The sequence below is a fragment of the Heterodontus francisci genome, chromosome 17 (assembly GCF_036365525.1).
Source record: "Heterodontus francisci isolate sHetFra1 chromosome 17, sHetFra1.hap1, whole genome shotgun sequence".
Lineage (NCBI taxonomy): Eukaryota > Metazoa > Chordata > Chondrichthyes > Heterodontiformes > Heterodontidae > Heterodontus > Heterodontus francisci.
The window spans coordinates 44209938-44237372 of record NC_090387.1 but is presented as its reverse complement, the minus strand read 5'-3'; the positions used below and the strand labels follow the sequence as shown (position 1 = coordinate 44237372).

General features: G+C 41.2%; 1 protein-coding gene across 3 annotated transcripts in view; it reads left to right on the top strand.

The window, feature by feature from the left end:
- The window catches only part of vstm2b (V-set and transmembrane domain containing 2B), a 38791-nt gene extending 15355 nt beyond the window's left edge, over positions 1-23436 (top strand). Inside the window, exon 6 of one of the 3 annotated variants that reach the window (XM_068049904.1) lies at positions 22424-23436. In XM_068049904.1, coding sequence (XP_067906005.1) covers positions 22424-22474 — 51 coding nt within the window. In that variant the 3' untranslated portion in view covers positions 22475-23436. The remainder of the gene's footprint in view (positions 1-22423) is intronic. The other 2 variants (XM_068049903.1, XM_068049905.1) reach the window with 2 other exon arrangements.
- Positions 23437-27435: the final 3999 nt, after the last annotated feature.

Genomic DNA, 27435 nt, shown 5'->3' with positions numbered 1-27435 from the left:
GTAAATGTATTCTGCAAGGTTTCTTTGGACCAATCCAGAATATTAGAAAACAAACTAAAAAGTGTTTGTTCAGATTGAAATGAGATAATGGTTGATTATGGCTGTGTAATTCTAGGTCTGATTCATGCCATCAGTATGTCGTGAAGGGGGAAGAAGACTTATTGTCCTTATTTGGATGTGAAATGCATCAGGGATCATCACTACTTCAGTGACTGTGTGGTCATTTCTTATTTATTTGTTCTTGGGATGTGACTGACAATGGCAAGGTAGCATTTGCTCAGAACAGGCTCGAAAGGATGTAAGACCTACTCCTGCTCCTAGTTATATATTTATTGCCCATCCCTAGTTGTCCTAAGGACATCCTGGGCTGCATTTTAAGAGACCATCGCCAAAGTAGGCGGCGGATGTAAAACAATTCTGCCCGCCTGCAATGGCACCGCGTCACGGAGCAGCCGCAATATCAAACACAGTGGCTCATTAGCATGGCCGCGGCGCCTGCCCCCCACGATGATGTGGAGGGGGCGGGCGAGCCGCCACAGTCACCATTTTTAAAGGGCTTAGAGCCCTCAATGCACATTTAAAATTTAAAGGGACAGGTAAGTTTATGTTTCCTAAAACTAAATAAAATAAACATACCATGCACTCTCCAACTCCCCAGTGGCAAATCACAACATTCCTGCCCTTTTTCCTCACGAAATACAGATATTTAAAATTTGACACCTTTGCCCCTTCCCATCACCACCCACCCCCGACTAATCTGCAGCGTTTTAACCCCGCTCCCCACTTCCGCACAGAGAAAGAAATCCTCCTCTCCACCCCACTCCCCACAGGTGTCGTGCCACGTTTCCCTGAACGGGGATTTGAAGGCGCGGCATTGTCGGCCACCCGAATGAAGATCAGTATGGCGATTAAGGAGGCAACAGGGCCCTCATTAAATCAGGTATGTAAATTAGTTTACATATTTAAATAGGGGTCCCATCGCTGAGCGGCAGAGCGGCTGCCACGAAGCCTCACCGCTGCCGCCAAGATCGGCACGGGGCCTGTCGCCATCGGGGTCGGTGGTGGGCCTCCGCTGCACTGATGTTCATTGACCCTCTCCCCCGCAAATGTTCCCAATGGCGGAGGGACTTTACAATACAGCCCCTGGAGTCAACCACATATTGTGTGACTAGAGTCACAGGTATACAAGGCTGGGTAGGAGTGGCAGGTTCCTTCCCCTGAAGGACATTAGTGAAGCAGCTGGGTTTTTTCAACAATTCACAGATTTCATGACCATTTTTTCCTGGTGCCAGCCTGCAAATGACTGGAATTATTAAAGTCAATTTAACAACATGATGGGAGTTGATCTCTGGGTTGCTTGTTCCGTAGCATTGACACTGAGGGCCACTCAGCTCCTGGCCTCATTACAGCCTTGGTTCAAATGTGCACAAAAGAGCTGAATTCAAGAGGTGAGATGAGAGTGATTGCCCTTGACATCAATGCAACATTTTACCGAGTATGGCATCAAGGAGCCCGAGCAAAACTGGAGTCAATGGGAATCAGAGGGTAAAATCTCTGCTGGTTGGAGTCATATCTAGCGCCAAGGAAGATGGTTGTGGTTGTTGGAGGTCAATCACCTCAGTCCCAGGACATCACTGCAGGAGTTCCTCAGGGTAGTGTCCTAGGCCCAACCATCTTCAGCTGCTTCATCAATGACCTTCCTTCAATCATAATGTCAGAAGTGGGGACGCTGAATCCCCCACTATCAACATCCTGGGAGTTACCATTGACCAGAAACTGAACTGCAGTAGCCATATAAATGCCATGGCTACAAGAGCAGGACAGAGGCTAGGAATCCTGCGGCGAGTATCTCACCTCCAGACTCCCCAAAGCCTGTCCACTATCTACAAGGCCCAAGTCAGGAGTGTGATGGAATACTCTCCACTTGCCTGCATGGATGCAGCTCAAACAAAACAGCCCACTTGATTGGCACCCTATCCACAAACATTCACTCCCTCCACGACCGACGCACAGTGGCAGCAGTGTGTATCATCTACAAGACGCACTGCAGCAACACACCAAGGCTCCTTAGACAGCACCTTCCAAACCCGTGACCTTTAACACCTAGAAGAGCAAGAGCAGCAGATGCATGGGAACACCAGCACCTGCAAGTTCCCGTCCAAGCCATACACCATCCTGACTGGGAACGATATTGCTGTTCCTTCACTGTCGCCGGGTCAAAATCCTGGAACTCCCTTCCAAATAGCACTGAGGGTGTGTCTACCCCACATGGACTGCAGTGGTTCAAGAAGGCAGCTCGCACCCTTCTCAAGGGCAATTAGGGATGGGCAATAAATGCTGGCCCAGTCAGTGATGTCCATATCCGAGGAATGAATAAAAAAAAGGCTGACAGATTCTGGAGTACACAGGGCAAAAATGAAAACGGAAGGCAGCGATTAAGGGGATTAAAGGGATTACTAAGAAGGTGTAAATTGTATTAATGTAAGGTATAAAATAAGTAATCACCATTGAAAGGCGAGGGGATATCTGAAAATAGATTTAATAATGCTTAGAAAAATGCCAAAGTATAAAAAGAGCAAGAGAAACTCAGCAAATAAGAAGGAATGGAAAAAAGCTGATAAAATGATATTGTCCAGTAACTGTTTTAATCCACAAGGAGCGTGGGGGAGGGATGCTGAGATGTTATACCCATCATAGTGGAGGGAGCATTGCTTGAGTTGCTACACTACAGCACACAATGCTGTGCAGGCTGAGGATAGTCACACATCTTGATGGTACTGCCAAAATGCCTCTTTCCAATGGGAATTCAGTGAGCCCTCTCCCTCTGAAGTTTGCACTAATCATGTATTTGAATTCTGCATTAATTACGCTTTTAGTTTTCACATTTTGTTCTGTTGTTTCCAGCTGAGCAGATACGTTAAGCAAAATCATAAAAAAATTAGCGAGATTATTTTGATTATTAAGGTGCACATTCATGGGGAAATTGTGCCCAAAGTGTGCTCAAAATCACACTGGTTAGGTTACAGTTCAAGTTTCTGATAAAATTCATTTGCACAATCACAAATATAAAATCTTGCATGAACCAGCACAATCAAGAATTATTCCTTGATATATTTAAGAATGGTAACCTGGTGTAGTTTTATTAATAGAGTTGAAAATGGGTTCATCACCAAAAATAAGCATTTTCAATAAAAGTGTCCAGTCTTGCACCTGTGAGTAAGCTGATTTAAAATCATTGAAAATGTTTTTTTTTAAACCATTTAATAGTTTTATTGGTTTACACTAGTCAGTTTTTTAACTTACTTTTAATATTAATTTTTTTTTTAAACGTGTCCACCAGTGCACCTAAGAAAATTAGTACAATTTGAAGGACTTCCTGACCCAGCAGTCAGTGGAATCTCGCAATTTTGATCTGGTGGAATGGCCATCTTTGTGGAAAGGGCCTGATCCAGGTGAATGAAATCTTAAATCAGCATAAAAGATCATGGAAAACCATAAACATAAGTGGTTTTGGGTGTACCACACACTTACGTTTAAAGTTCTTGGATCTTTTGTGCTGGTTCAGAAGATTTTGCCCAAATGGTGTTGATGTTACTCACAAGAACACAAGAACACAGGAAACAGGATCAGAAGTAGACCATATGGCCCATCGAGCCTGCTCCGCCATTCTTTTTTCTAATTTATTCATGGGATGTTGGTGTCGCTGGCCAGGCCAACATTTATTGCCCATCCCTAATTGCCCTTGATAAGGTGGTGGTGAGCTGCCTTCATGAACTGCAGTCCATGTGGGGTAGCTACACCCACAGTGCTGTTAGGAAAGGAATTCCAGGATTTTGACCCAGCGACAGTGAGGGAACGGCGATATAGTTCCAAGTCAGGATGGTGTGTGACTTGGAGGGGAGGTGGTGTTCCCATGCATTTGCTGCCCTTGTCCTTCTAGTTGGTAGAGGTCGCGGGTTTGGAAAGCGCTGTCTAAGGAGCCTTGGTGTGATGCTGCAGTGCGCCTTGTAGATGGTACACACTGCTGCCACTGTGCGTCGGTGGTGGAGGAAGTGAATGTTTGTGGATGGGGTGCCAATCAAGCAGGCTGCTTTGTCCTGGATGGTATCGAACTTCTTGAGTGTTGTTGGAGCTGCACCCATCCAGGCAAGTGGAGAGTATTCCATCACACTCCTGACTTGTGCCTTGTAGATGGTGCACAGGCTTTGGGGAGTCAGGAGGTGAGTTACTCGCCACAGGATTCCTAGCCTGTGACCTGCTCTTGCAGCCATATGGCTACTCCAATTCAGTTTCTGGTCAATGGTAGCCCCTAGGATTTTGATAGTGGGGGATTCAGCGATGGTAATGCTATTGAATGTCAAGGGGAGATGGTTAGATTCTCTCTTATTGGAGATAGTCATTGCCTGATGGTCAATACGATCATGGTTGATCTTGGGCTTCAATTTCACTTTCCTGCCTGCTCCCCATATCCTTTGATTCCCTGTGAGACCAAAAATCTATCTATCCCAGCCTTAAGTGTATTCAATGATGGAGCATCCACAACCCTCTGGGGTAGAGAGTTCCATAGATTCACAACCCTTTGAGTGTAGTAATTTCTCCTCATCTCAGTCCTGAATGATTGTCCCCTTATCCTGAGACAGTGTCCACATGTTCCAGATTCCCTGACCATTGGGAACAATTTCTGAGGGAAATGAGTGGAAACTCAACCTCACCATCTTTAGCTAGAGATGACACATTTGAGGTAATCTTAACCCCAAAAATGGGTAGGTTTGGAGAGGATGGGAAGTTAAAATTTTTTAAATTTCAAACCCAATCCCAACACTCCTCAAAACTTCCCACTTGTGGTTTTAATGGAGGCTGGATTGAAGGCAGACGACCAACCTGCACTCAGGAGATGACTCCCTCATTTAAATATTAATGAGGCTCCAGCCTTTCCAGTACTGCATGTGGGCCAGGAGGAGCAGGAGTGCTTCCATCCATTCCCCCAAGCTACTTTGTTAGAATCCCCCGCAATCGCACCCCCACCCCCCACCTCTCACCCTGCCCACCACAGCAATCGGATGACCTTCCGATATCCTCTCCAGCCTGCATTCTCCTGCCCCCCAGACTCCCTCCATAGCCTGCGATCTTCTCCATGACCCTCTGCAATCTTGTTTATGACTCCTCCCCCAATCTCTTCAGACTCCCCAATGATTTTTTCCCCCTCCTCCCCTGACCTCTGAGCTGTTCCCCCACCCCATGTCTCCACTGCATTCCCCCAATCTCTCCCTCCCGGTACCTGGCTGCAGCCTGGTGCAAAAGGACTACCCATCTGACAGCTAGCCAGCCTCTCAATCTGTATGGCTGGCTGTGACCAGACAATGGATTCGATAAAGGAACACCCATACTTCCAGATTTTCTTGGCTGCTAAACTGCAGATTCCTATTCTGGGATTGAAAAATTACCCCCCAGAGCAAAGATTCAGCCAAGACATATTTGTTCTGGAACAGACTATAAACAGCTGCAAACCCATTTAGTACGAATGGCTGTGTTTAGTGTTCATCTCATTTTCTTAAGTATTAATCACCAAGAACTTCAAAGAAATTAACTATAGTGATTTCATAATTGAGTCATCTTTAGCACTAAAAATATTTGAATTATCCAGTAATTTGAATTAAACAACAAAGATCCCTGCTGTGGGAATGTGGGAAATTGAGTTATTAGATCATTTATTTGATGCATCTTTGCATTGAAAGGATTTTTGTTGGTCTGAGAGAAGGTCCAATATGTTTGTGGTACTGCACAAGCCTGTACTGTCGTCAAAATAATATTTACAATGAAAACAAGGAAAGTTCACACTGACAAGCTGGAATAGTCTCCATAAGTGCAGATAAGGTTAAAGATTGCTTTCGTACAAAGTGGCTTGTCTTTGATCAGCTGAACTGTACTGGTGTTGAAACTAATAATAAACTGCACACAACCCACCCCGATCTCCACTCTGCTCCTTGTTTTAGTGTTGATGCCATATCTGAGCTGAAGAGGTTCTTATTCATTAGAAGATGACTCGTAAATGACACTATGACTCTATCGCAGGGGAGTGGAACTGACTGGATAGCTCAATGGAGAGTTGTCATCGACTTAATGGGCCGAATGGCCACCTTCTGTGCCGTAAATGACTCCTTGACTCTATGACCCTAAGATGTAGGAATCACCATTTGCAGATTTTATTATTTGGTTGTTTCTTTCATCCAATTAACATGTAGGGAAACGAATAAAACGGAAACAGGTTTTGTATCCTCACTAATACCATCATCCCTGTTTACAAAGTTACAATGATCACATTTCTCAAATTGAAATCAGCTAATGGTCTGTGTGGAACGTCTGGCATTGTTACTATTAACCAGATGAAAATAAGAAAAAAGCTGACCTTAGAACCTGATGTTTTTAGTTTTTAGAGATACAGCACTGAAACAGGCCCTTCAGCCCACCGAGTCTGTGCCGACCATCAACCACCCATCTATACTAATCCTACACTAATTCCATATTCCTACCACATCCCCACCTGTCCTTATATTTCCCTGCCACCTACCTATACTAGTGACAATTTATAATGGCCAATTTACTTATCAACCTGCAAGTCTTTGGCATGTGGGAGGAAACCGGAGCAACCGGAGGAAACCCACGCAGACACAGGGAGAACTTGCAAACTCCACACAGGCAGTACCCAGAATTGAACCCGGGTCGCTGGAGCTGTGAGGCTGCGGTGCTAACCACTGCGCCACTGTGCCGCCCTAGTTAACTCCCTAGTGGGGGTCATGCAGCCAGGGGCTGAGGCAGACAGCAAACCATCCAGCTGTCTGGAACTTGGGAGTCACGACAGCTTCCCCATGCAGGTCTCGGGTTAAAATTGAAGTCAGGGTCTGATGTCTTTATCTACATATTTACAGAAGGACCCCACAGCTTTCCAGCAGGTGTTTTTCTCACCTGTTCAAAAGAGCAGTTTAGAATTACAGCCAGCAGGATTGGAGGCAGTAATTTGTTGTGGTCATTTTAACTGGCCACATGTCCAGTTTCCACCAAGCTGGCTGGGTTAAAATTGGCCTTGACGAAAGTCATATCTTTAATTTCAAATCAAAACTTGGACTTGTTTGGAGATTAAGATCGATTCTTTCAAAGTTATTTTGATAGTTTTCTCAAAAAATTATATTTGGAGCATATGTATTTCCTCCGGCAATCTCTGCACTTAGCTCCACAAATAACAAGAAACTGGAAGAAATGCCATTCTTATGTGGAACCATGAAGTTTTACTGTGGTTAATGTGCTAATGAATATTATAGATGTAAAATGCAAATTGGTGATTTTTCTGATTTTATTAAGAAAATGTGCAGCATCCTACGCTAAATAATTTCTAACTATAGTGCGAGAAGACTTATATACTTTGTTAATCAATAAATGAGCCTTGTATGTTACTGCACAGCCGACTGAGAGTTTAAAGATTTGAGCTTTGTAATTACACTTCATGCATAACCTTTTGTGGATTGACCACTGAAGTATTTTTGCAGCTGTCCAAAGTAACAGGAGGGGGGTGAAATTTGACTAGGGCAGGATGCAAAATGAACCACCTGATATTCAATTCCGGAACTGAATTTTGGGCAGGGTACATAACCAGTGTCCAATGGGATATCACTCATCTTATATTCCTGCCCAAGTTGATTTCCATCCCCAAGATCATTAGTTTGCACTTGTGAGTAGGAGGCTCCATTGATTGTTCAGTGGGTAACAGCTTTTTAAAGAAAAGGAACTTGCATTTCTATAGCACCTTTCAAGACATTCCAAAGCGATTCACAGCTTTGGTTACTGTCATAATCTAGGGAAATACTGAACAATACACAACAGAAAGGTACCAAATTGGATTTCTTACCTATGATAAATTAATCTAATCTCAGTTGGAGCAGCAATGAGTTACTACAATTAACTGCAATCTCTCCAGAGTAGGAAAGGGAAGAATTAGTAAGGTTCCCACTCCTAATTATTGTCAAGTGACTCCCGCTTGAAGCTGTGCACTTGTGAATGTTGGCTGATGGCAGCAACAGGCTCAGCTGTGATGTCCCCCACTGTAAAACAGTCCACCAATGCTTAAACATATACGTGACAAATGGAGAACTGGCAGTGAAATGGAAAAGTGCCCTTGAACCATGTCCCAGCATAAGGCAGCACCCTGAGGAGAGGAGAGAGAAAAAGGAGAAACGGCAAAAAGTTGTGGAAAAAATATGGGATGGGCAAAAGTGTTATGTTTTTAGGAACCAAAGAAAGCCATCAGTGATGTAAACATTAAATAGTCCATCTCAGCAGTGCATCTCCCAGATAATTTACAATTCTTAACAGAAGAACAACTAAGAAGTAATTGTTCTTAGATGAAAAACAGTATACCTTAGCAGAAGAAAAACTGCATGCTGTCTGAGGTTCCTTGAAGCAGGTTCTATAGCAATTAATCCTCTGAGGAGTGAGCCTCCTTTAAAATCTTAAGAACCTGCTTGTATTTTAATGCATTCCATCATTATTTCTTGCTATTTCTCTATAATACGTTTGTGTATTCAGGCCACCAATCCAATAAGTCATTTTAAAAACATTAGCATATAAATTATTATTTGCATTATTAGCGTACGAAAATTAGTATTCTCAAAGCACATTCTGCTCTATTCTTTTAAAATAGCTGAGAAAAGAGCAAGAAATAAAGAATGTGCATAAATATAGCAGATTATTACGTGTCTCAGGTTGTCAAATTTTATTTGATAATGATCCTGTGAGGCACCTTGTGATATTTTATTATATTAAAGGTGCTATATAAATGCAAGTTGTTGTTCATGTTGTCCCAAACTGATTCGCGTACAAGGATTTATTTTTGAGGTGTGTGCAGTCACTATTGCTTTGTGAGTGCACAGCACAATCCCCTTCGCAGCAATGAGATGAATGGCCAGTTAATTTATTCATATTGGCGTTGGTTGAAGAAAGAATATTATTCAGATAACTGGGTGGGTTTGCTGATCTTCTTTAAATAGTAACATGGGGTCTTTAACGCATCGATTTTACCTCTCACTAGAGGAAGAGCAATTTCAATCCACAACCTCTGACCCAAGAGGTCAGAAGTGAGAATGTCACCAACCGAGCCAAGCTGCAATGAGCTGAGAGAACCAGCTCATTATTTACACTCCCGCAGGCAGTCATTTCTAGGCTAGTGCTTTGACTTGAAAAGCAGTATTATTTGCTATTGCATTGCAACCCATCAACAAATGAATCTAGCGCACCCTCCAAGTTCAATTCTGGAATAGGAAATATAAAACTTGCCTGAGGAGCAAATTATCATGTTATGCTTTAAACACCTTTCTCTCTCTCTTTCTGTGTCTCTTGCTCTGTTCAACATTTCAACGTTGAAACTGTTGGAAACTGCAGTGTAAACAACATTAGTCAGAACAAATGCTCAGACCAACTTGCAAAACATTTGGTTTTATCCTGTATTCTCTGAATAGTATTATATTATTTTCATCTTAATGCAAAAATGTTCAGCCTCAAGTTGTTCTTGTGCTAATGGAAATATTTCTTTAGAATCAAACCGACTGCTTTCTTTCTGTAAATGTCAAACATGATGGCATTTGAATACAGCTAAATTTTGTGCTGTCTCCTGTAATGTTCAACTAATATTGGAGCCACAGAGAAACACATATTTTAATTTGGCAGATGTAAGTTCAATACTATGCAGATTCGTTCATTACAACAAAACAGTCTCTCATATTTGGGACAACGTCCCGTCATACACAGATTGATGATAATGATTTTATTTATTCTTAGATCAATATTAATTCAATAAAATGGAGCCTTTGCACAATTTAATTCTACAAAAACCATTGTAACTGTAACATCTTCCACCCACGGTTTTGGACAATAATTCAAAAGAATTCTGCACAGCCTATTAAGTTACAATTCTGACTAAACGCACAGGGCACCGTCATTTCATAGAACATCATGCCGACAAGTATAAGGAAATAGAAATCTGTTGTGGTACTACATCTCTCATAATAAATGGTTACAAGTGAATTTCAAAGTAGTTACACGGGTGAGAGATTCTGATAGCATCATGAATCACAGCAGCATATCTTAAGCAGTTTATGCCATGAACCTGGGATTTGTGTGCCCCCTTTGAACTTGCTCACTGCCATTTGTTGTTTCATATACAGTTTGATACAGATCAGTGACTTTACTTACAAGCTTATTACTTTTTGTTTACTGAAATCATTTGCATCCATTCTGTACAAAGGCCATTGGGGTTATTTCTGTCTGAGTGGCTCCAAGGCCCCGCCACATGGAAAAGTAAATCTGGATCTATACGTGAATTTTCCATGTCACTTAATATGATTTATAGATTTAAGTATTTAAATTAACCCCTTTGCAGGAATTAACTGGGCTTCCGGTGTCAGTAAAGTTAAATGGAAAGAAGGGGCTGGATCTTAATGTACTGACATGCTGGGAGTGGGGTGCAGTAGTGGTGGGGGGGTTGGGTGCTGCTGATAGCGCATGTGACGCAGCAACCTCATTATCATTTTATTTCCGGGTTTCCCGTCCAATCAGTGGCAGCAGGCGTGATGATGACTCCAGTGATCTCAACTCCAGAATTTAAAGGGGCAATCCAAACATGCAAGTCGAAGCAGTTGCAGTTGGGAAGGAGAGAGTAAGAAGCTTTGCAATGGAAGATAGATGGTTAAAAGCTGCGCCCTGTTTCACGGACGCCTCCCTCAATGTGCAGATGGGAACTGTGAGGAGTAGGAGGGAGATACTATTCCCCAGAAATGGATAGAAGAAGCCTGCTGGGAAAACCAAGAAGGTTGGTTGGAGGTGGGAGAAAAGGTCAGCTGCAGGAGTGTGGTGCCATACTCCTGGATCCAATGCATGAAGAAGTTTAATGATCTAGCTAGGGCAGGAGAGGTGAGAGCAGTGACACATTTATCTACATCCACATGTGTGTATCACCCCAATCGCATCACTCTGACTTTTCAAGCCTACCGCAGTACATCATTCCTCACACCCACTTACCTTGCAGGTACACCTGTTCCTCTTTGTCCGTGCATTTCCTTACATCTCCATCTATCCATCCACCATTGATGCACTTTCTCATCCTTATGCAATGTCATGCCTCTCCCACATAGTCACCTTCAACAAATGTTGCCCATCCATCGAACAAACACATGCCATTGCTCTCACTGATTGATTTCTTCTTTCCTGCCTTGCAGGAAAAAAGAGCTGAAAACAGTAGGGAGGAGCAGGGAACCAGAGGTGGCCCTCCACAGATCTCACAACTCACAAGTGCAGAGATCAGCGGAGCGTTTGCATGCCTGGCCATCAGAGATGGGGAGATGTGGGCACCCAGATACCTGTTGACTGAATTAAATATCACACAGCGATATGGTGTACAACACTCAGTCATGTTGACTTGATGTCAATAGTGAGTGAAATATGATTATATTCATAATAACTTCAAACATTCTTACCTTGATAATACTCATTCATGTTTATGTTTTATCTCCCACAGGGCCTTTAAGCATCCAGAAGGAGGTGGCGAGGTTGCTGACAACTACTCCTCAGAGGAACTCAATCCCCCTGAGGGTGCATTGTCAAAGGACTCATACGGACCTTGCACAGCTCAGATACTCAGAATTCTATGGGACAAGTTAGTGAGATCATTGGGTTTTCACATGGTGACTTGCACTTCACAAGTGAGCAACAACAGATAGTGGAGTCAGGGAGAGTAGTGGAGAATCCATGATGGAGGGCATAGGCCTCTGCAAGCTCTACTTAGTTGGATACAGATGCTGTCCCCTGAGGATCATCGATGAAAAGGATAATCATTGAGGACCAACAGAGATTGTGCGATGCACTGACAGGCATTCCAAGCAGACTGTCCCTGATTGCAGACAGATTGCAGGGGCCTGCCCCTGCAAGCATGAGTGGGATGATGTCACAGGCCATTGCAATGATGTCTTCTTCCATGGATACAGGGGCCAACTCCATGGAGCATCAAACACAGCAATCAAATACAAGCAGGCCTTTGACAAGGGCCTGCACACTCTGGATTCCACCTTAAGTAGGATGACCGATACTTCAGCCTTGACCTTTCAGTGCCCCACTGATCTGTGGCAAAGTGGTCTTCAGCAAAGTGGTAGCAATGATGTCAGGTTGGACCATGAGAGGGATGATGGCAAAAGGGGACTTGAAAATGGACACTCTGCTAAAAGTGCTTCCACTCCTCATCCACTGCACCCCCTCGCCCCCCACCCCTCAGTTAGTACCCATCATGCTGCCTTGTGTCCCAATGGCCAAGTCTGCTTCTCACAGGTGCAGGTGGAGCAATGTTTGGCAATGTTTGGCAGAGCCCTTATGGGCTCCAAAACTCAGAGGATGTTGACCAATTGCAACACCATAGTCAGAGCAGGGATATGAGCAGCCTACCACTACCTCTGCTGAAGCCACAGGGGTCGTACCATGTAGAAACAGTAGAAAAAGCAAGAATGAAGACTTGCAGTTGCACAAGGACATGCAACTAAATATGTATTTTATATTAAGTGTATTTGAAGCATATAAATATTAATGTTTTGCACCACTTTCCCGTGTTGCCCATTCTTGGTTGCTGGGCGGTTGACAAGAGGGCTATTCAGTTGTTGATGACAAATAAAAAGACTTGAATTGATGATGACCAGTGTTGGGGAGGGGGGTGGGAGTTGGTGGAAGGGGTGGGGTGCTGTGAAAGGGAGGTTTGCCTGTTTAAAGGTCTGCTTTGTGTTAGTGGCATTGTGGTTGGAAAGGGGGCAAAAGTGAGTTTTACATTAGTTTGGAAGATGGGTGCACTGCCTGAATCTAAGTGAACCTCGCAATAATCATGGCATCCCAGGCAGAATGTGCACCCCTAGTGGTCCATTGCCCCCCTCAGCTTTCACCTCTTCATCTTCCTCCTCCTCCCCCTTAGCTTCCTCCCCCTCCTTGGACTCCTCTGAAGTGGCTTTGCGCTCTGCACCTTTGTCCTCCTGCAGATCCAAACCCCGCTTCTGGGCAATCTTGTGCAGAACGCAGCACACCATAACCATTCTGGACACCCTGGCTGTTGAATGCTGAAGGTTGCCTCCAGATCTGTCCAAGCATCTGAAGTGCCTGTTCAACATGCTCATGGCTTGTTCAGTGACACATCTGGTTGTTATATGGAATTCATTATATCACTCCTAACGCTTCTCAATCTTCAGGTTCTGAGAGGTGTCATAAGCCACATTTTAAGTAGATATCCCTTGTCTTCCAGAAGCCACTCATTAAGTCTGCTTCCAGATACGAAGAGTTCAAGGAGGGTGGAATGCTGTGAGATGAAAGCGTTATGGCAGCTCCTCAGGAATCTTGCAGACACTGCCATAAGAACCTGTTTTTGGTTGCACACGAGCAGCATATTGATGAAGTGAAAGCCTTTGTGGTTGAAAAACATGCCGAGGTACTCTGGGGGTGCCTCAATTGCCACTTGTGTGCAGTCAGTGATGCCTTGCACCTATGGAAAATCAGCCAGAGCCGGAAATCCAAGTGTCCACTCATTCTGACTGGCATCATTGCCAGAAACATTGACATAATTGGTCGTCCTGGCAAATAAACCATCAGTTGCCTGTCCTACGCATTTGTGTGTCGCTGACTATGCGATTCTGCAAATGTCTACAGCAGATCCCTGGAAGGATCCAGAGGCAAAAAAGTTCAGGGCGATGATGGCTTTGACAACCACTAGTAAAGTATGGCCACCGGGTCCACTTGGCAGCAGGTCATGTTTCAGCAAGTGGCAAATGTTTGCCACCACCTAACGTGACAACCTGAGCTTCCTGAGACACTGGTGTTGAGGAAGCTGATCCTCCACCTGTACATCCTGTATGTCAGCTTTGGCTTCCTGAGAACTGCACCTCTCTCCTGCTCCCCTCTCTCCTGTAGAGCTGCAAGTCTGTGAGCAGTCTGGTACTGCTGCTGCCATTATTTCTGGTGCATCTTGCTACTGCTGCTGGTCATCTTGGGTCTCATCTGAGATCCAATCTAAGGCAGCAAAAGCAAAAACCTTCCTGATCTGATAGATCAAAACTGCAAAGTGCAGGTCAAACCGCCAAACCTCCAAAATGTTGAAGAAATCTCCAGGGTGCATAAAATAACCTTTCAGCACAGGCACTGTGAGCAAACCCTTTCCGTGAAGTAGATAAGAAAGCACCTGTGAGTACTTATTGGCAAATTATTGGCATATTTCCCTGAGATTGGTTCAGCCCCATTAGTTGCTGCTGTGTTTTTACCTTGCTTTCACTGAAAAGTTCCACAAAGCCCAAAATTGAACCAAAAAATTCATATTAATATCACTCTAATTGAGCATCTGACATATTATTTGACAACACACCTCCCCAGAAGGTGTTGCTCGCATGCAGTCTAACACGATGCACTAAAACCTGGAAGTCAGTTAGTTGGAGCCAATTTCCCGACAGGCTGTCAATTTTGCCAGTTTTAAACCCCTACCTGCTCCGAAACCCACACACACCTGCAGATTAAAATCCAGCCCTCAAAGCAGCACAGAATAGTTGGGCTGGATCCATCTTCAGAATTAAAACAAATTGACATTGCTCAAACAACTGGATCCCTGCTGACTGGAGACTAGACAATTGACATTTCCAGAGCTCTGTTTTAATCTGAAACTAAATTCCAAACACACTGTGCATTATTGCAACCTCAATGAAGTTGCCCAGCTTCATTAGTGAGTTTATCCACTGAATAATTGAGCCATACAGACCAGTATATTCCAGATCCTTAGGGCTGGATTTTAAGAGCCTGTCACTGCTCCCAGCGACGAGTTAAAAAAATAGCGGGCTGCACACCTAGGAGCCGCCGCGATCTCCCACATGGCAGCTCATTTAAATAGTCGAGGTGGCTGGCCCCCCCTCAATCACATGGAGGGGGTGGGTTGTCTGTCACCAGCAATGGCGTCAGCTGCCTGTGCACAGGTGCTGGCGCCATTTTTAAAGGGCAGTCAACCCTGGCGGCAAATTAGAATTTTTAAAGTGAACCGCCCCAAAATTTACAAACTAAAATTGTAACACCCCTCTCCAACCGCCCCCCAAGAAAAATTATGATAGGTATTTGCCCTTACCACCCCTTCCCCCTGCCCCCCCCCCCCCCACCCCACCCCTCCAAACACTTACCTTTGAATTCTGACCCTCCTCCCCCAGGCTATACAAGTTGAAAGTTCACCCTTCCCACCATGCTCTATACTCATAACGTTTGTTTGAGCCCGTTTACCCCACCCCCGCACTGAAAATCCTAACTCTCCCCCCTCCCCACCAGTGTCACGCCAGTTTCCCCAGACAGGGAATTGAAGGTGCGGGAGTGCCAGCCACCACACTGAGGATCGCAGCGGGCCCAGAAGATTGCGGGTAAGTTGATTTAAATTTATTATCATTAATTTACATATTGAAATGGTGTTCCCATCACCCAGCAGCAGGGGGGGATGCATGGAGCCTGGCCGACGCCGGGAGAACTGGGCCAGGCCCTTCCGGCGTCGACCTCTATGGTGGGCCTGTACCAGACCCAGCTTCTGCCACCCCACCACTCCGCCATGGAGCATGACATCAGGGGCTTGGTAAAATCCAGCCCTTAGTCCATGCTGATCTCAGCTGAATGGCGTTAGGAGATCTCAGTGCTTCAGTGTCCCAGGTTGGAAACAGAAAAATTGAGCAAATATCTGCTCATGGTTCCAATCCAACATTCCCTCCTGTATGGATGGATGTCAGGTGAGGACAGAGTCAAGCTGTGATGCCCCTCATGGTTGAATCACCTGCCAACACTCACTATCAATATTCATAAATAATGTGCATTTGGCAAGGTACTGGAGGGCGACCAGAACCAATGACGTCAAGGCAGCAGGGGTAGAAAAATTACCAGTGAAAACAATTGCATGTCCATTCTGGATTGAATTTAACACCATAGGAAATCAGTAGCATGAGGATTTCCATCAATTCACACTCAATTTACATTAAAAAACCAAGAGTATTAATCTCTATTGGCTTGCACACCGTGGAGGAAATGTACCATTTCACCACCTATGTGGTAATGGAGCAGAACAGATTATCTACTCGTTTTAGAATTTGCTCAAGCTTTGATTGTAACGGGATGTAAGTCGGGCGAGTTTTTTAACAAGCAGGCCATCACTCTCACGTTACCACCCAGGCAGTGAAGTTGAAAATTATTCACAATATCTGCAGCCAGTTAGCGCCAATGGAGCAATAAACTCACCTTCATCTGGAAATGGACCACATACTGGCACAAACAAAATAAAGGGATCTATTCTGTGATGCGTTTTCACATAAGCAAGCATATATTACTGATTGTTTCACTTGTAGGAGAATGTTACAAACTAATCCTGAGATATAGTGTTGTTCATTATATCGTATGTGCCGTACTATTGGAAAGCAGGTAAAGAATAGCTTGAAGTTCAAGTGTTAGCCTTGAGTAAAAAACAAATGTATGTGGATCTTATCTGCTTCTATGCCGAAAACATAAATTATTCAGAACACAAATAAGACAATATATAATTAAATAATGTCCTCCTGCAGGGAAACGGGCAAAGATAGAATATGTATGAGAAATTAAAGAATACTTCATGAGTTTTAAATCAATATCTTTGCCAGAATTCTTAAACAGTAGAAGAAAAAAATCAGTATTTAATGCATTGTTGCCATTGAAGATTTACTTAATATATGTGGAAAGAAAATAATAGAATGTATATTCTGCTATACAGCATGATAAAGAAAGAATAGTAGTTTGACGTAGGACTGCAAGGAAGATGTCTTTATGTGTGTCCTTTTTTTATTCAGTTAGTTTATAAGGATCAGTGATTTTTCGTGTCCTTTTCCTGCAACATTTCATTATGGGGTTTTTCTTTCTACATCATGAATGAAGGAAACATTCTGCTTGTGAAATGTATAAAACAAAATAAATATTATGTGCTGTTAATATTTCAACTCAACTCCACTCCATTTACCTCAACTCCATTTACCCTCCTTTGCTCCATATCCCTTGATACCCTTACATAACAAAAATCTATCATTCAGTCTGAAAAATTTCAATTGACCGCAGCCTTTTTGGGGAGAAGGTTCCAGATTTCCACTATCCTTTGTGCAAAAATGTTCTTCCTGATTTCACTCCTAAATTTTCTAACTTTAATTTGAAGGTTGTGCCCCCTTTGTGCTTGCTTTCCCTGCCAGAGGATATTGTTTCTCTGTATCTACCCTTTAAAGACCTCAAATAAGTCACCCCTTAACCTGTTAAACTGAAATGAAGACAAGCTAAGTTTCTGCAACTTGTCCTTATAATTCAACCTTTTAATACATAGTTCCTGAGGTTCAGTTTGGCAGTTCATTCCATGGTAAAAGTCCCTATTTGTTTTCATGTTTTTTGCTATGTCATCTTGGGGATCTACAGTCTACATCATGTATACAGACAGTAAAGGACTCTACAGTATGTATTAAGTAGAGGATAATAAATTTATTTATGTTATACATATGTTGAACAGTCAAAAATGAATATAGTGACAGCAAGTTCCTTAGATGCCTATTGCCTCTCCATTTTCTCTTCATTTGTGTTTGTTCTGTGTTTTTTCCAACTTTATAAAATTAATGTATTTATAAACAGAATCACCTATCTAGTAATAATAACAAGAAATAATGATATTTCATGCTAACACTGTCCACTGTGGTGACTAAAGTACTTGGTGCTTTAATCAGCTATTTGTCCTCTAGTTCAGCATGAATCACATGTTACTGACACAGTAATCTATGGTCATGTAAAATCTAAGATTTTGATTGCATTATGAACAGTCAATAACTCCTAATAAATTTATGGAATCAGTGAACATATTCTAAATTCTTTATTAAACAGACTGCAGAAGAAGAAAAAGCAGCATTCAAAAGAAAATTCTTAAACCAATACCAGAACAGTCAAACAAAAATGCTCAAGCAAACTATAAGAGTGGCTCATCATGAACCATGTTCCTGTAATGGCTGTGGTGCATATTCAAGAAGGTTTATTGCTGTCATATCAAAACTTTGAATTATCTAAAATGCTAAGTTCTCAGCTGGTACCTTACTGTACTCTTCTCTACTCCAGCATGAAACCCACTCATGTTGGCTGGTTCTGAGTGTGTTGAATCTTTGACTATGACTATGAATTTTTTTTTTTGTTCTTTACTTAAAATAGCTAGAAATTGTATATAATTCTAAAAATACAGAAGTTATGCAAATGGTAAGTTTAAGGCTGAAAACCTGTATGGGTTAAAACGTAATTCTATTTTATGGCATTAATCTGTATGCTGACAGATCCTATTCTAAATCAGCTAAGTAACTGGTTTGATTTGAGTTTGTAAGAATTATCTGAAATTGGCAAATCATGTTAGGATTATTGATAAAAGATGCTTCAGGTTTAAATCTAAATGTGTATTTGCCATTTCTCACAGGGCTGGGGTAATTTTGTCTTATTTGTTGCAACCTTGTGTTTCAGAATGATTAATAGATTGGAATATGAGAGGATTAGAGGGATGGTTACTGATTTCTAGTACTGTGCCAATCCATTAAATTTCTATGTGAACAGAGAATATTTAGTATATAATCTCATATAAGTATTAACTGTATATTATTACAGTAAGGATTTAGAGCCAGGCCTTGACCTCTGACTGTTATTGTGCTAGATGATCATGCAGATCGAAAAGAAATGATACAAGCAATCCACAGCTCATTCAGATTAAATCTTTTCTGCAGTACAGAGTCTATTGCTTGGCTAACAATCTAAAGATTAAAAGTAAATATCAGAATTGCTTGTTTTATTACCGAAACAATTTCAACAATTTGCTCTCTGATAAGATCTGAAGGACCAGATCATCTGTATTCTAATCGCTCTACCATTAGTAGCCATGCCTTCAGCTGCCGGGGCCCTAAATTCTGGAATTCGCTCCCTAAATTTCTCCATCTCTCTACCTCTCTCTCGTCCTTTAAGATGCCACTTAAAACCCACCTCTTTGATCAAGCTTTTGGTTATCTGTCCTAATGTCTCCTTCTGTGGCTCGGTGTTAAATTTTGTTCGATGTGAAGCACCTTGGGACGTGAGAAAACCTTCTTAATACACCACTTCCTGAGGTGTTCAAAATTGTGAAGGAAATATAATGATCCATCAGTATGCATTGTCCTATATTTTTTTGATTGTACATTATTCACCAGTTGAGTTAATATGGTTGTTACAAATTTGGGTCTTGCTTTAAAATTCTCAGGTACCGCGGTACTAGACACTCCCATTAGCGGTCTGTTCTAATTTTACATTTACTGGTGTGCCTTTACTGCCTAATTTCTAACTATGCAATAGCATAACCCAAAGATGTAACAATAGTGACCCCCTTATGATCTGAACCAGACATTCATGTCTTTCAGACATGCCCTCTCATGCTTCTCCAATCCTCTTCAAGGTGGACCAAGAAAACACCTGGTAAGATGAGGCCAAATATCAATTTTTAAGCTGTTTTATTTCACAGCAAGAGAACAGTTCTGATCAGAGTCACTTCATAAAATCAGTACAATTTATCCTCATGTAATAATACAAAATAATGAAAATACTGTATGCCCCCATGTCAGTGGATCATATTTGTTGACTTAAACAAAATAGGGTTGCAATTATTTCTCGTTGCGCTTTACTGGCATAAAATGAGAGACAATTTTGGGGACCAATGTCTCATGCCCATAGAATTCCTGAATGATGTCTGAGCCGATATTAGATCGAGCTATTTTCCAGGAATCCTTGGCAGCCATCTAAAGCAGTCATTAGACCCATACATTCGACCAAAGATCACCCAATTAGCATTAAACTTTGTTTAAATAGTAAGGGTTAATGAAATTATTTGGAAAACAACTTTGCAAGAGTTACTTGAGGCCATTAGTGCAAGGGAGATGAATCATTTTACACAACTGGAATTACATGACTAAAGAAGAGTTGTGTATGATGTATTGTGATTTTCTTGCTGATGGTATTTCAAATCTTGCACCCAGGCCTCCCAGGCAGCACATTGAAAACAAGGTCAATAGGATGTCAAAAACAAAAAGACATTGAAATTGAACAGGATTCCTACAACCACTTGGAATATCATTACGGTGAAACCCACTTTGTTTTTTTCTCTCAGCCATTTTCTTCCCCCGTCCCCTGCCCCTCACCACCATTTCCTGTCCTGATGGTATTGACTCCTTGGTGGAGTTCTATTCCCAAATGCTGGGAACTCTGAAGTATCTTGCCCAAGTATTCATGTGTAAGTTGTGTTAAATGGATTAGTCAAACATGGGGGCATCACAGCCTATTAAAGCCATTTTTAAATGTCAGCCTATAAAGGTAAATACAGCTCAATTTAATGCAAGAAAATAATTTAAAACAATTCTTTGACCAAGTCTGGACTAAAGTCATTTTCATTCTGAGGAGCAGCTTATAATACCAATTCCGGCACAATGGATTTTTTTTCCACCCGGTGGACTTTATGTAGAAATGGTTGCAAGCATAAGCACCGGGGAAAGCAACAGTTAAGTATTTAAATGGTATAAATAAAAGACAATCAACATAGAGCAGGAGCTGAACCCTGTGTCTATTAGAGAAGAGCTTCATTTTCAGTAATTTCCTGCATTAGTAAGCCTGAAGACAGCACAGGCTATTTGGTTTAACAGATGAATTGGTACCTGAGATAGCAAAGTTTAAATAACCTTCTTCCAACTATCTCTCTGAAGGTCAGGCTGAGGAGCTGTTGGTTTTGATAATAAGAACCTGAAGCAGTTTCTCTAACAAAAACCAAATAGATAGACAGAATCTTCAATTAATTCCGTCAACATATATTCCATGTATAGAGCTAAATGAATCCAACATGAATTACAAAAACTAGAAGGAAGGAAATTTGATTTCCAACTCTCATCTCCTTTTAATTCAAGCTGTGGAACATGTGTGAAGATACTGCACATTTTTCCTATATTTACAGACTTGCGTGTATTATTGCTGTTTTAAAAAATTGAAAGAAGAGATTGTTAGCATATAAGAGTGTAAATTACATACTTAGGAAAAGTTTTTCTGTTTAGTGTGTATTCACAGTCATAGGAAAGTTGCTGCTGGCTGCAATGTGTTTAGCCATAGATTACAAATGTCGTACAGTAGTTATAACTGCGAAAAGAATCTGGCTTTGCCCGGAAATCAGGACACTAACCCAAGTTATGTAGTTCTGCTTTGTCATTTGCAATGGAGAAATCCAACTCAGTGATGGATCTTATCCTGCAATCAATTGGAGGAGATGGTAGTGTACTGGTAATGCTGCTGACTTAGTAATCCAGAGGCCTAGGCTGATGCCCTAGAGGCCAGGGGTTCAGATCTGACCATGGCAGTTGGTGGAATTTAAGTTTTACTAATAAATTCAATTAATTAATAAAAATCTGGAATGGAAAGCTATTCTCAGTAATGGTGCCATGAAACAATCATTGATTGTCATAAAAGCCCATCTGGTTCATTAATGTCCTTTAGGGAAGGAAATCTGCTATCCTCACCTGGTCTGACCCTTAGCAATGTGGTTGGCTCTTAAACTGCCCTAGCAAAGCATGCAGTGTCAAGGGAAATTAGGGATGGGCAACAAATGCCCACATCCCATGAGAGGATAAAAAAAATGGAGGAGTCAGGAGTATAGAACCTTCCCTTAAGCTGCAACTATCTCCAGCTCACTACATACTTAGCTTCCTACATTAAAACAGTGAAATACCTTAAAAACATTAAAATACTTTAAAAGTATTTCCTTGGCTGTAAAGTGCTTTTGGATGTCCTGAGGCCATGAAAGATGTTATGTAAATTCAAATCTTTTTTCTTTTCCTTCATGTGTATCAAAATAGCATTGTAATAGTTGCACAAAGAGAAAGTACTTTTGTATGATGCATTGACCAGAAGGGACGTCTAGCAACTATAAACATATCGCCAATTAATTTTAATTGGTGTCCTGTTCACATGACCATAAAATAGTACGAGTTTAATCACATACAATAATACAACTCTAATCCAAACAGAGCTATTCTATTTCTTTACCAATTACTTGTTTATTATCAGAATTCAATTATATTAATGTTTATTCTGTTTATAGCCCAGTACTTTGGACCTGAATTGATGAAATTTGGTTTAGAATATTTTGAGGATAAAAGCTATTTTCACGTTCCATGTAAATCAGGTGGGCGGTGAGTGGGGCATCGTGGGTTAGTATCAAACCTCATTTTGTACATTGATTGCAATGATCAGAAAATGTCATTAATGACTATTCAAAGTGAAGTACTGTACAAATGATCTCTCATTTTTCCTGCAGGTTTTGAACCCCTTTCTGCTACACACCCATTCCTGTTTATCTCTCTGCTAATCTTACAAAGGCTCTGCACATATTAGTAAACCTTTGACTGACTTCTCCAAAGTAACCTTTCTCAAGCAAACTAAGAAAATGTGCAGTGGAGACAAAAAAAGACTATGAAGAATGAAGAATTTAAAAACTGGTTCGATCAAGCTGCCTTTCATAAATTGCAAAGGAAGCACTTGAAGGCATGAGAGCGAAAATATTCATGTGAGAACGACCTTCAAATATTTTCAGCAGTCCAATGTTGCACATTCTAAATGTTCACGACGTGGTAAATTCATTTCCCACTAAATGCAATGTAAAGCCTTGCTCTATATAGCATGGTAATTGTTATTAATAAGATTAATTTCTTTGTAACAAATTCCACCTGCTTGTTTTCTGCACAAATTGTTCCATAGTCACCTATCAGTTCTTGATATTCTAAAGTGATATTGCAGGGTCAGTAACCTAATTAAATTTGAATATTTTAGATTAATCTCTTCATTCATTCTCTCATTTTATTTTATGGTATTTAGATTTGATTCCCTTTCTGAATTTTAAGTAGATACAACACCTCAAATCATTAATACTATTTAGCATCAACAATATTTATTTTTAATAAAGATGTGAATTAAGGTAAGACATTCACTTATAAACTGTATTGATATATTGCTGAAAATAAGTTGGAATAAAGAATTTTCAAATAATGTCTTCAATATCTACTTTGCTGTGCATCTCAATCTTAGCACAAAATATGGCAGATTCATTACAATCTTTTTCCTTGAAGTTATTGGTCCAAAGTTACAAATGCACGCATCTGGTGTGGTGTCTCAGCACCAGGAGCATATAGCAGGAAATTCCAGGTCCATTCCTGTACCAGTTCATATAGCTGTGGAAGAGATGGCACAGTAAACTTTTTAATATTCATGAGACCACCATGGCGGGGACAAACAACAAAATTCAGTCACATTCAGGATTATGTAGGATGGAAAATTTTGAGCAGTGCATCTGCGATTTCCATACTCAGCCAGTTGACGAGGGTCTGTGCTGAAAGTGTACCTTCATAGCATATATGTTCAGTCCATATATCTCTGGTACAAGTATACTTGGTATAGGTGTGTCTGTTATACATATGTCTAGTACTGCTATGTCTGGTGCAAGTACATCTGGCGGAGGTATGCCTGGTAAACAGATGTCTAGCACAGATATGTCTGCAGTTGGTGCTTTTGTTACAGAACTATTTATATACCCATAACTTGGGATAAGATGTCGGCCCATCCTAAATCAGTGCATGGTTATGCTATACATCTTTACTGACAATTAAGAAAATTGTTCTTGATGAAAAGTATTTTGTATCTTTTTCTGTACATTTTGTGCATAGAATTAGGCCATTATTTTTCCAGTCTTGCAAGTTAGATTATGCAGAAGTCACAAAAATATTATTTTGTCCTAAGCATCTAATATTTTGCAGCCCTGCTTCAGAAGTTGATGATAATACTAAAGAATATGTATAAAGCTGTAAGATATATTGTGCAGTGAATAACTCATAACTGCAAAAATTTTGTGAAAGCATTCACGTTGTCACAAGATCTAATTGTTCAGCAGTTATATCTTAAAATGGTGTAATATTGTCTTAGTGATATGATCCTTTAACTGCATTTCAGATCCACTATCCAAGAGAATCATTGGTTGATGTACAGAACGATACAGGAAATCAGGAGGATGCTTTTCTCTTTAATAAGTTTAACTCATACAAGCATCTTAAGGATAACTTCCAGTTAATTTTTGTAAAGTTAGCAGAACATTTGTTATTCTTTTGTACACCACTGCAGAATTCTATATCAGTTTAGAACTTTAAAACAACTCTTTGTGGTCTTCCTGCCTCTGTTATTGAAGGAGCAAATCTGTGTCCTTAGGCCATCCCCAACAGTGAGCTAAGCCAGAAAGGGCTCAATATCAGCTATGCATACTCTCCTCTCCAATGTGGCAGCCGCCTCTGCTCAGCAAGGCTTAAATCAGGAGTTTAGTAGAGGGAATGAAGGATACATTCATCCCAGCAACTGTGAACTCTGATCTTCAGTCATGGTTTCAGGAAACCAAAGGAAAGAAAATAAGTGAGTTCAGGTGGGGAGCTCCCCACCATTTTTTGCCTGTTTGGTTGAATCAATCTACGCGAATCTCATTTTCATCATTAACTGATTTACTCAAGGCTGTTTTTTCTAAAAGAAAAAATAAAATCTTGAATGGAGCATGGGAGAAATGAGCACTCCTCGATTAATTGTTATTTATAATGTTTCCTATCAGCTAGCTATATTTGTAATTTATTACCATGTTAAGGAAAGAGTCATATGAATGCTATATTTCCATTAATTATATACCCATTTTGTTAATTACTTCATATTTTTACTTGTACTAGCTACATAGGCAACTGAAGTAAATCAACACAGCTTTAATTACAGTATGAGTACAGTCTTTATTTCTAACTTCTTCCAGATAGTCAATGATGATTTGAAATCCAGTGGTCACATGGGAATTCTTGAAATCATTGATCAACTCAATAGGAATTGATCGATCATCAAATGAGAATCTGACTCCCATTTCCATAATTCTGTTTTTTACAGCTATTGACCCTACATTCACTGTACGGTCATGATCATAATTCTCTGCCTTCTCAATGAGAACTTTGTCACTACAACAAGAATAAAAATGCATGACCGGGAAAATGTATTAAATGCAATGCATGTTAAGGAAAGATTGAGAATGAAATGTGCTGAAGTCAAACTGTGCTTTGAATTTCATCCCAGGTCTAAACGTCACTACTTGAGTACCAAATATATGATATATTATTAGATTATAAGAACATAAAAAATAGGAGCAGGTGTAGGCCATACAGCCTATCAACCCATTCTCTGCCTCTGTCATTCAAGAAAATCATGGCTTGAGGCTTTATATCCCCATATCCCCTGATTCCTTTAGTGCCGAAAAGTCTATCGATCTATGTTCTGAATATACTCAATGGCTAAGTATCCACGTTCCTTTGGGCAGAGAATTCCAAAGATTCACAACCCTTTGATTCAAAAACTTCTCCGCATCTCAGTCCGAAATGGCCTACCCCTTATCTTGAGACTATGAACCCTAGTTCTAGACATTCCAGAGGAAACAGTGTCCCACCATCTATCCTGTTAATTCTTCTAAGAATTTTATACATTTCAATGAAACCACTTCTCATTCTTCTAAACTCTAGAGAATATAGGCCCATTCTACTCAAACTCTCCTCATGGGACAGCCCTCTAATCCCAGGAATCAATCTTTGTTGCACCTGTGCCAAGACAATCATATCTCCTTAAGAAAGAAGACAGATGTGGTTTCACAAAAGCCCTATATAATTGTAGCAAAGCTTCCTTATTGTTATGTTCTAACCCTCTTGCAATAAAAGCTAACATACATTTGTCTTCCTAATTGCTTGCTGCATCTCTCATCTTTTAAAAATTATTCTGCTTCTCTATTCTTCCTACCAAAGAGGATAATTTCACACTTCCCCACATTATACTCCATCTGCTGCTTTCTTGCCAATCACTTAACCAATCTTTGCAACCTCTTTGTGGTCTCCTCACAGCTTACCTTCCCTCCTAGCTTTGCATCACCAGCAAACTTGGATATATTACACTCAGTTCCCTCATCTAGGTCATTGACACAGATTGTAAATAGCTGAGGCCCAAACACTGAACCCCACTAGTTACGCCCTGCCAACCCAAAAATGATCTGTTTATTCTTACTCTGTTTTCTGTTCCTTAACCAATCTTCAATCCAAGCTAATACATTACCCCCAAAACCATAAACCATAATCTTGTGTAACAATCTCTTGTGTGCCATCTATCAAAAATATTACATCCACTGGTTCTTCCTTATCTCCTCTGCTAGTTACACCCTCAAAAAACTGTAATAGATTTTTCAAACATGATTTACCTTTCATAAAACCGTGCTGACTCTGCCTAATCATATTGGTCTGGATTTTATGGTTAGTGGTGAAGGGACGGCGCTCGCCACTGACCTCGAAGAAAAATGTTACAAAGATTTTCCAGGCTCTGGAGTGTAGATTTCTGATGTCACTTTGAATTCAGTGCCATCTTTACCGAACACAGGGGATTTGTGGTATACAGCAACAGGGCAGGCAGCAGGCAGGCTGATCACCCAATTGAAGAATCTTAATAAACAGCAAACTAGCAAGTAGAAAGCAAGGAATATTATTCACAATTAATACAGAGTACAGGAAGTGAAATAAAAAGTCAGGACATACACATGGAATTAAGAAAGAAGATTAAATATCGTAAAACAATCTTTAAAAAAAAACATGTTTTTTAAATTATACATTTCACATGTTCTTCTTAGGGAATGAGACTCCACCCTTGCAAAATTGATTTTTTCAGGGCCAGAGAGGTTGTTCAGCAGTAATTATGACTTAGTACACAATTAAAAGCTTGGTTAACCCAATTAAACAAAGCTTAACATTTTTATTGTTTTTTACAGCAAGAATAGTGCATAAAAAGTTGATGTTCATGACAAATCAGTGGGTTGAGTTATACCAGCCCTTTGGAGATGGGTTGCAAGGCAGGAAGGCTGGCAAAATGGCACAGGAAGGCATTGGGTGGCATGCCCATTATCTTCCTGGTGCTATGCCATTTTGCCAATGGTGGGAAAAGTGGCAGATTGCCCACCTGCCTAGAGCCCAATTGAGCTACATAAGTGACCAATTAAGGGCCTCTTCCCACCTCCGCTGGCATTTTACCAGCTGCTGGGGAGGCCCACCTACACATGAGGAGACTGCCAGATAAACCCTGCTGCCCTCCCAGTGGGCTCAGGGGAGGCCCTCATTTTTGGGCACCAGTGGCATTGCCCAGACCCTTGTCAATGGCGCTGCCTGCCCTCAGCAAAAAACCCCAACCCTTGCCGGGGCCTGCCTGACTGACCATGACACCCCCAGACCCCGCTTA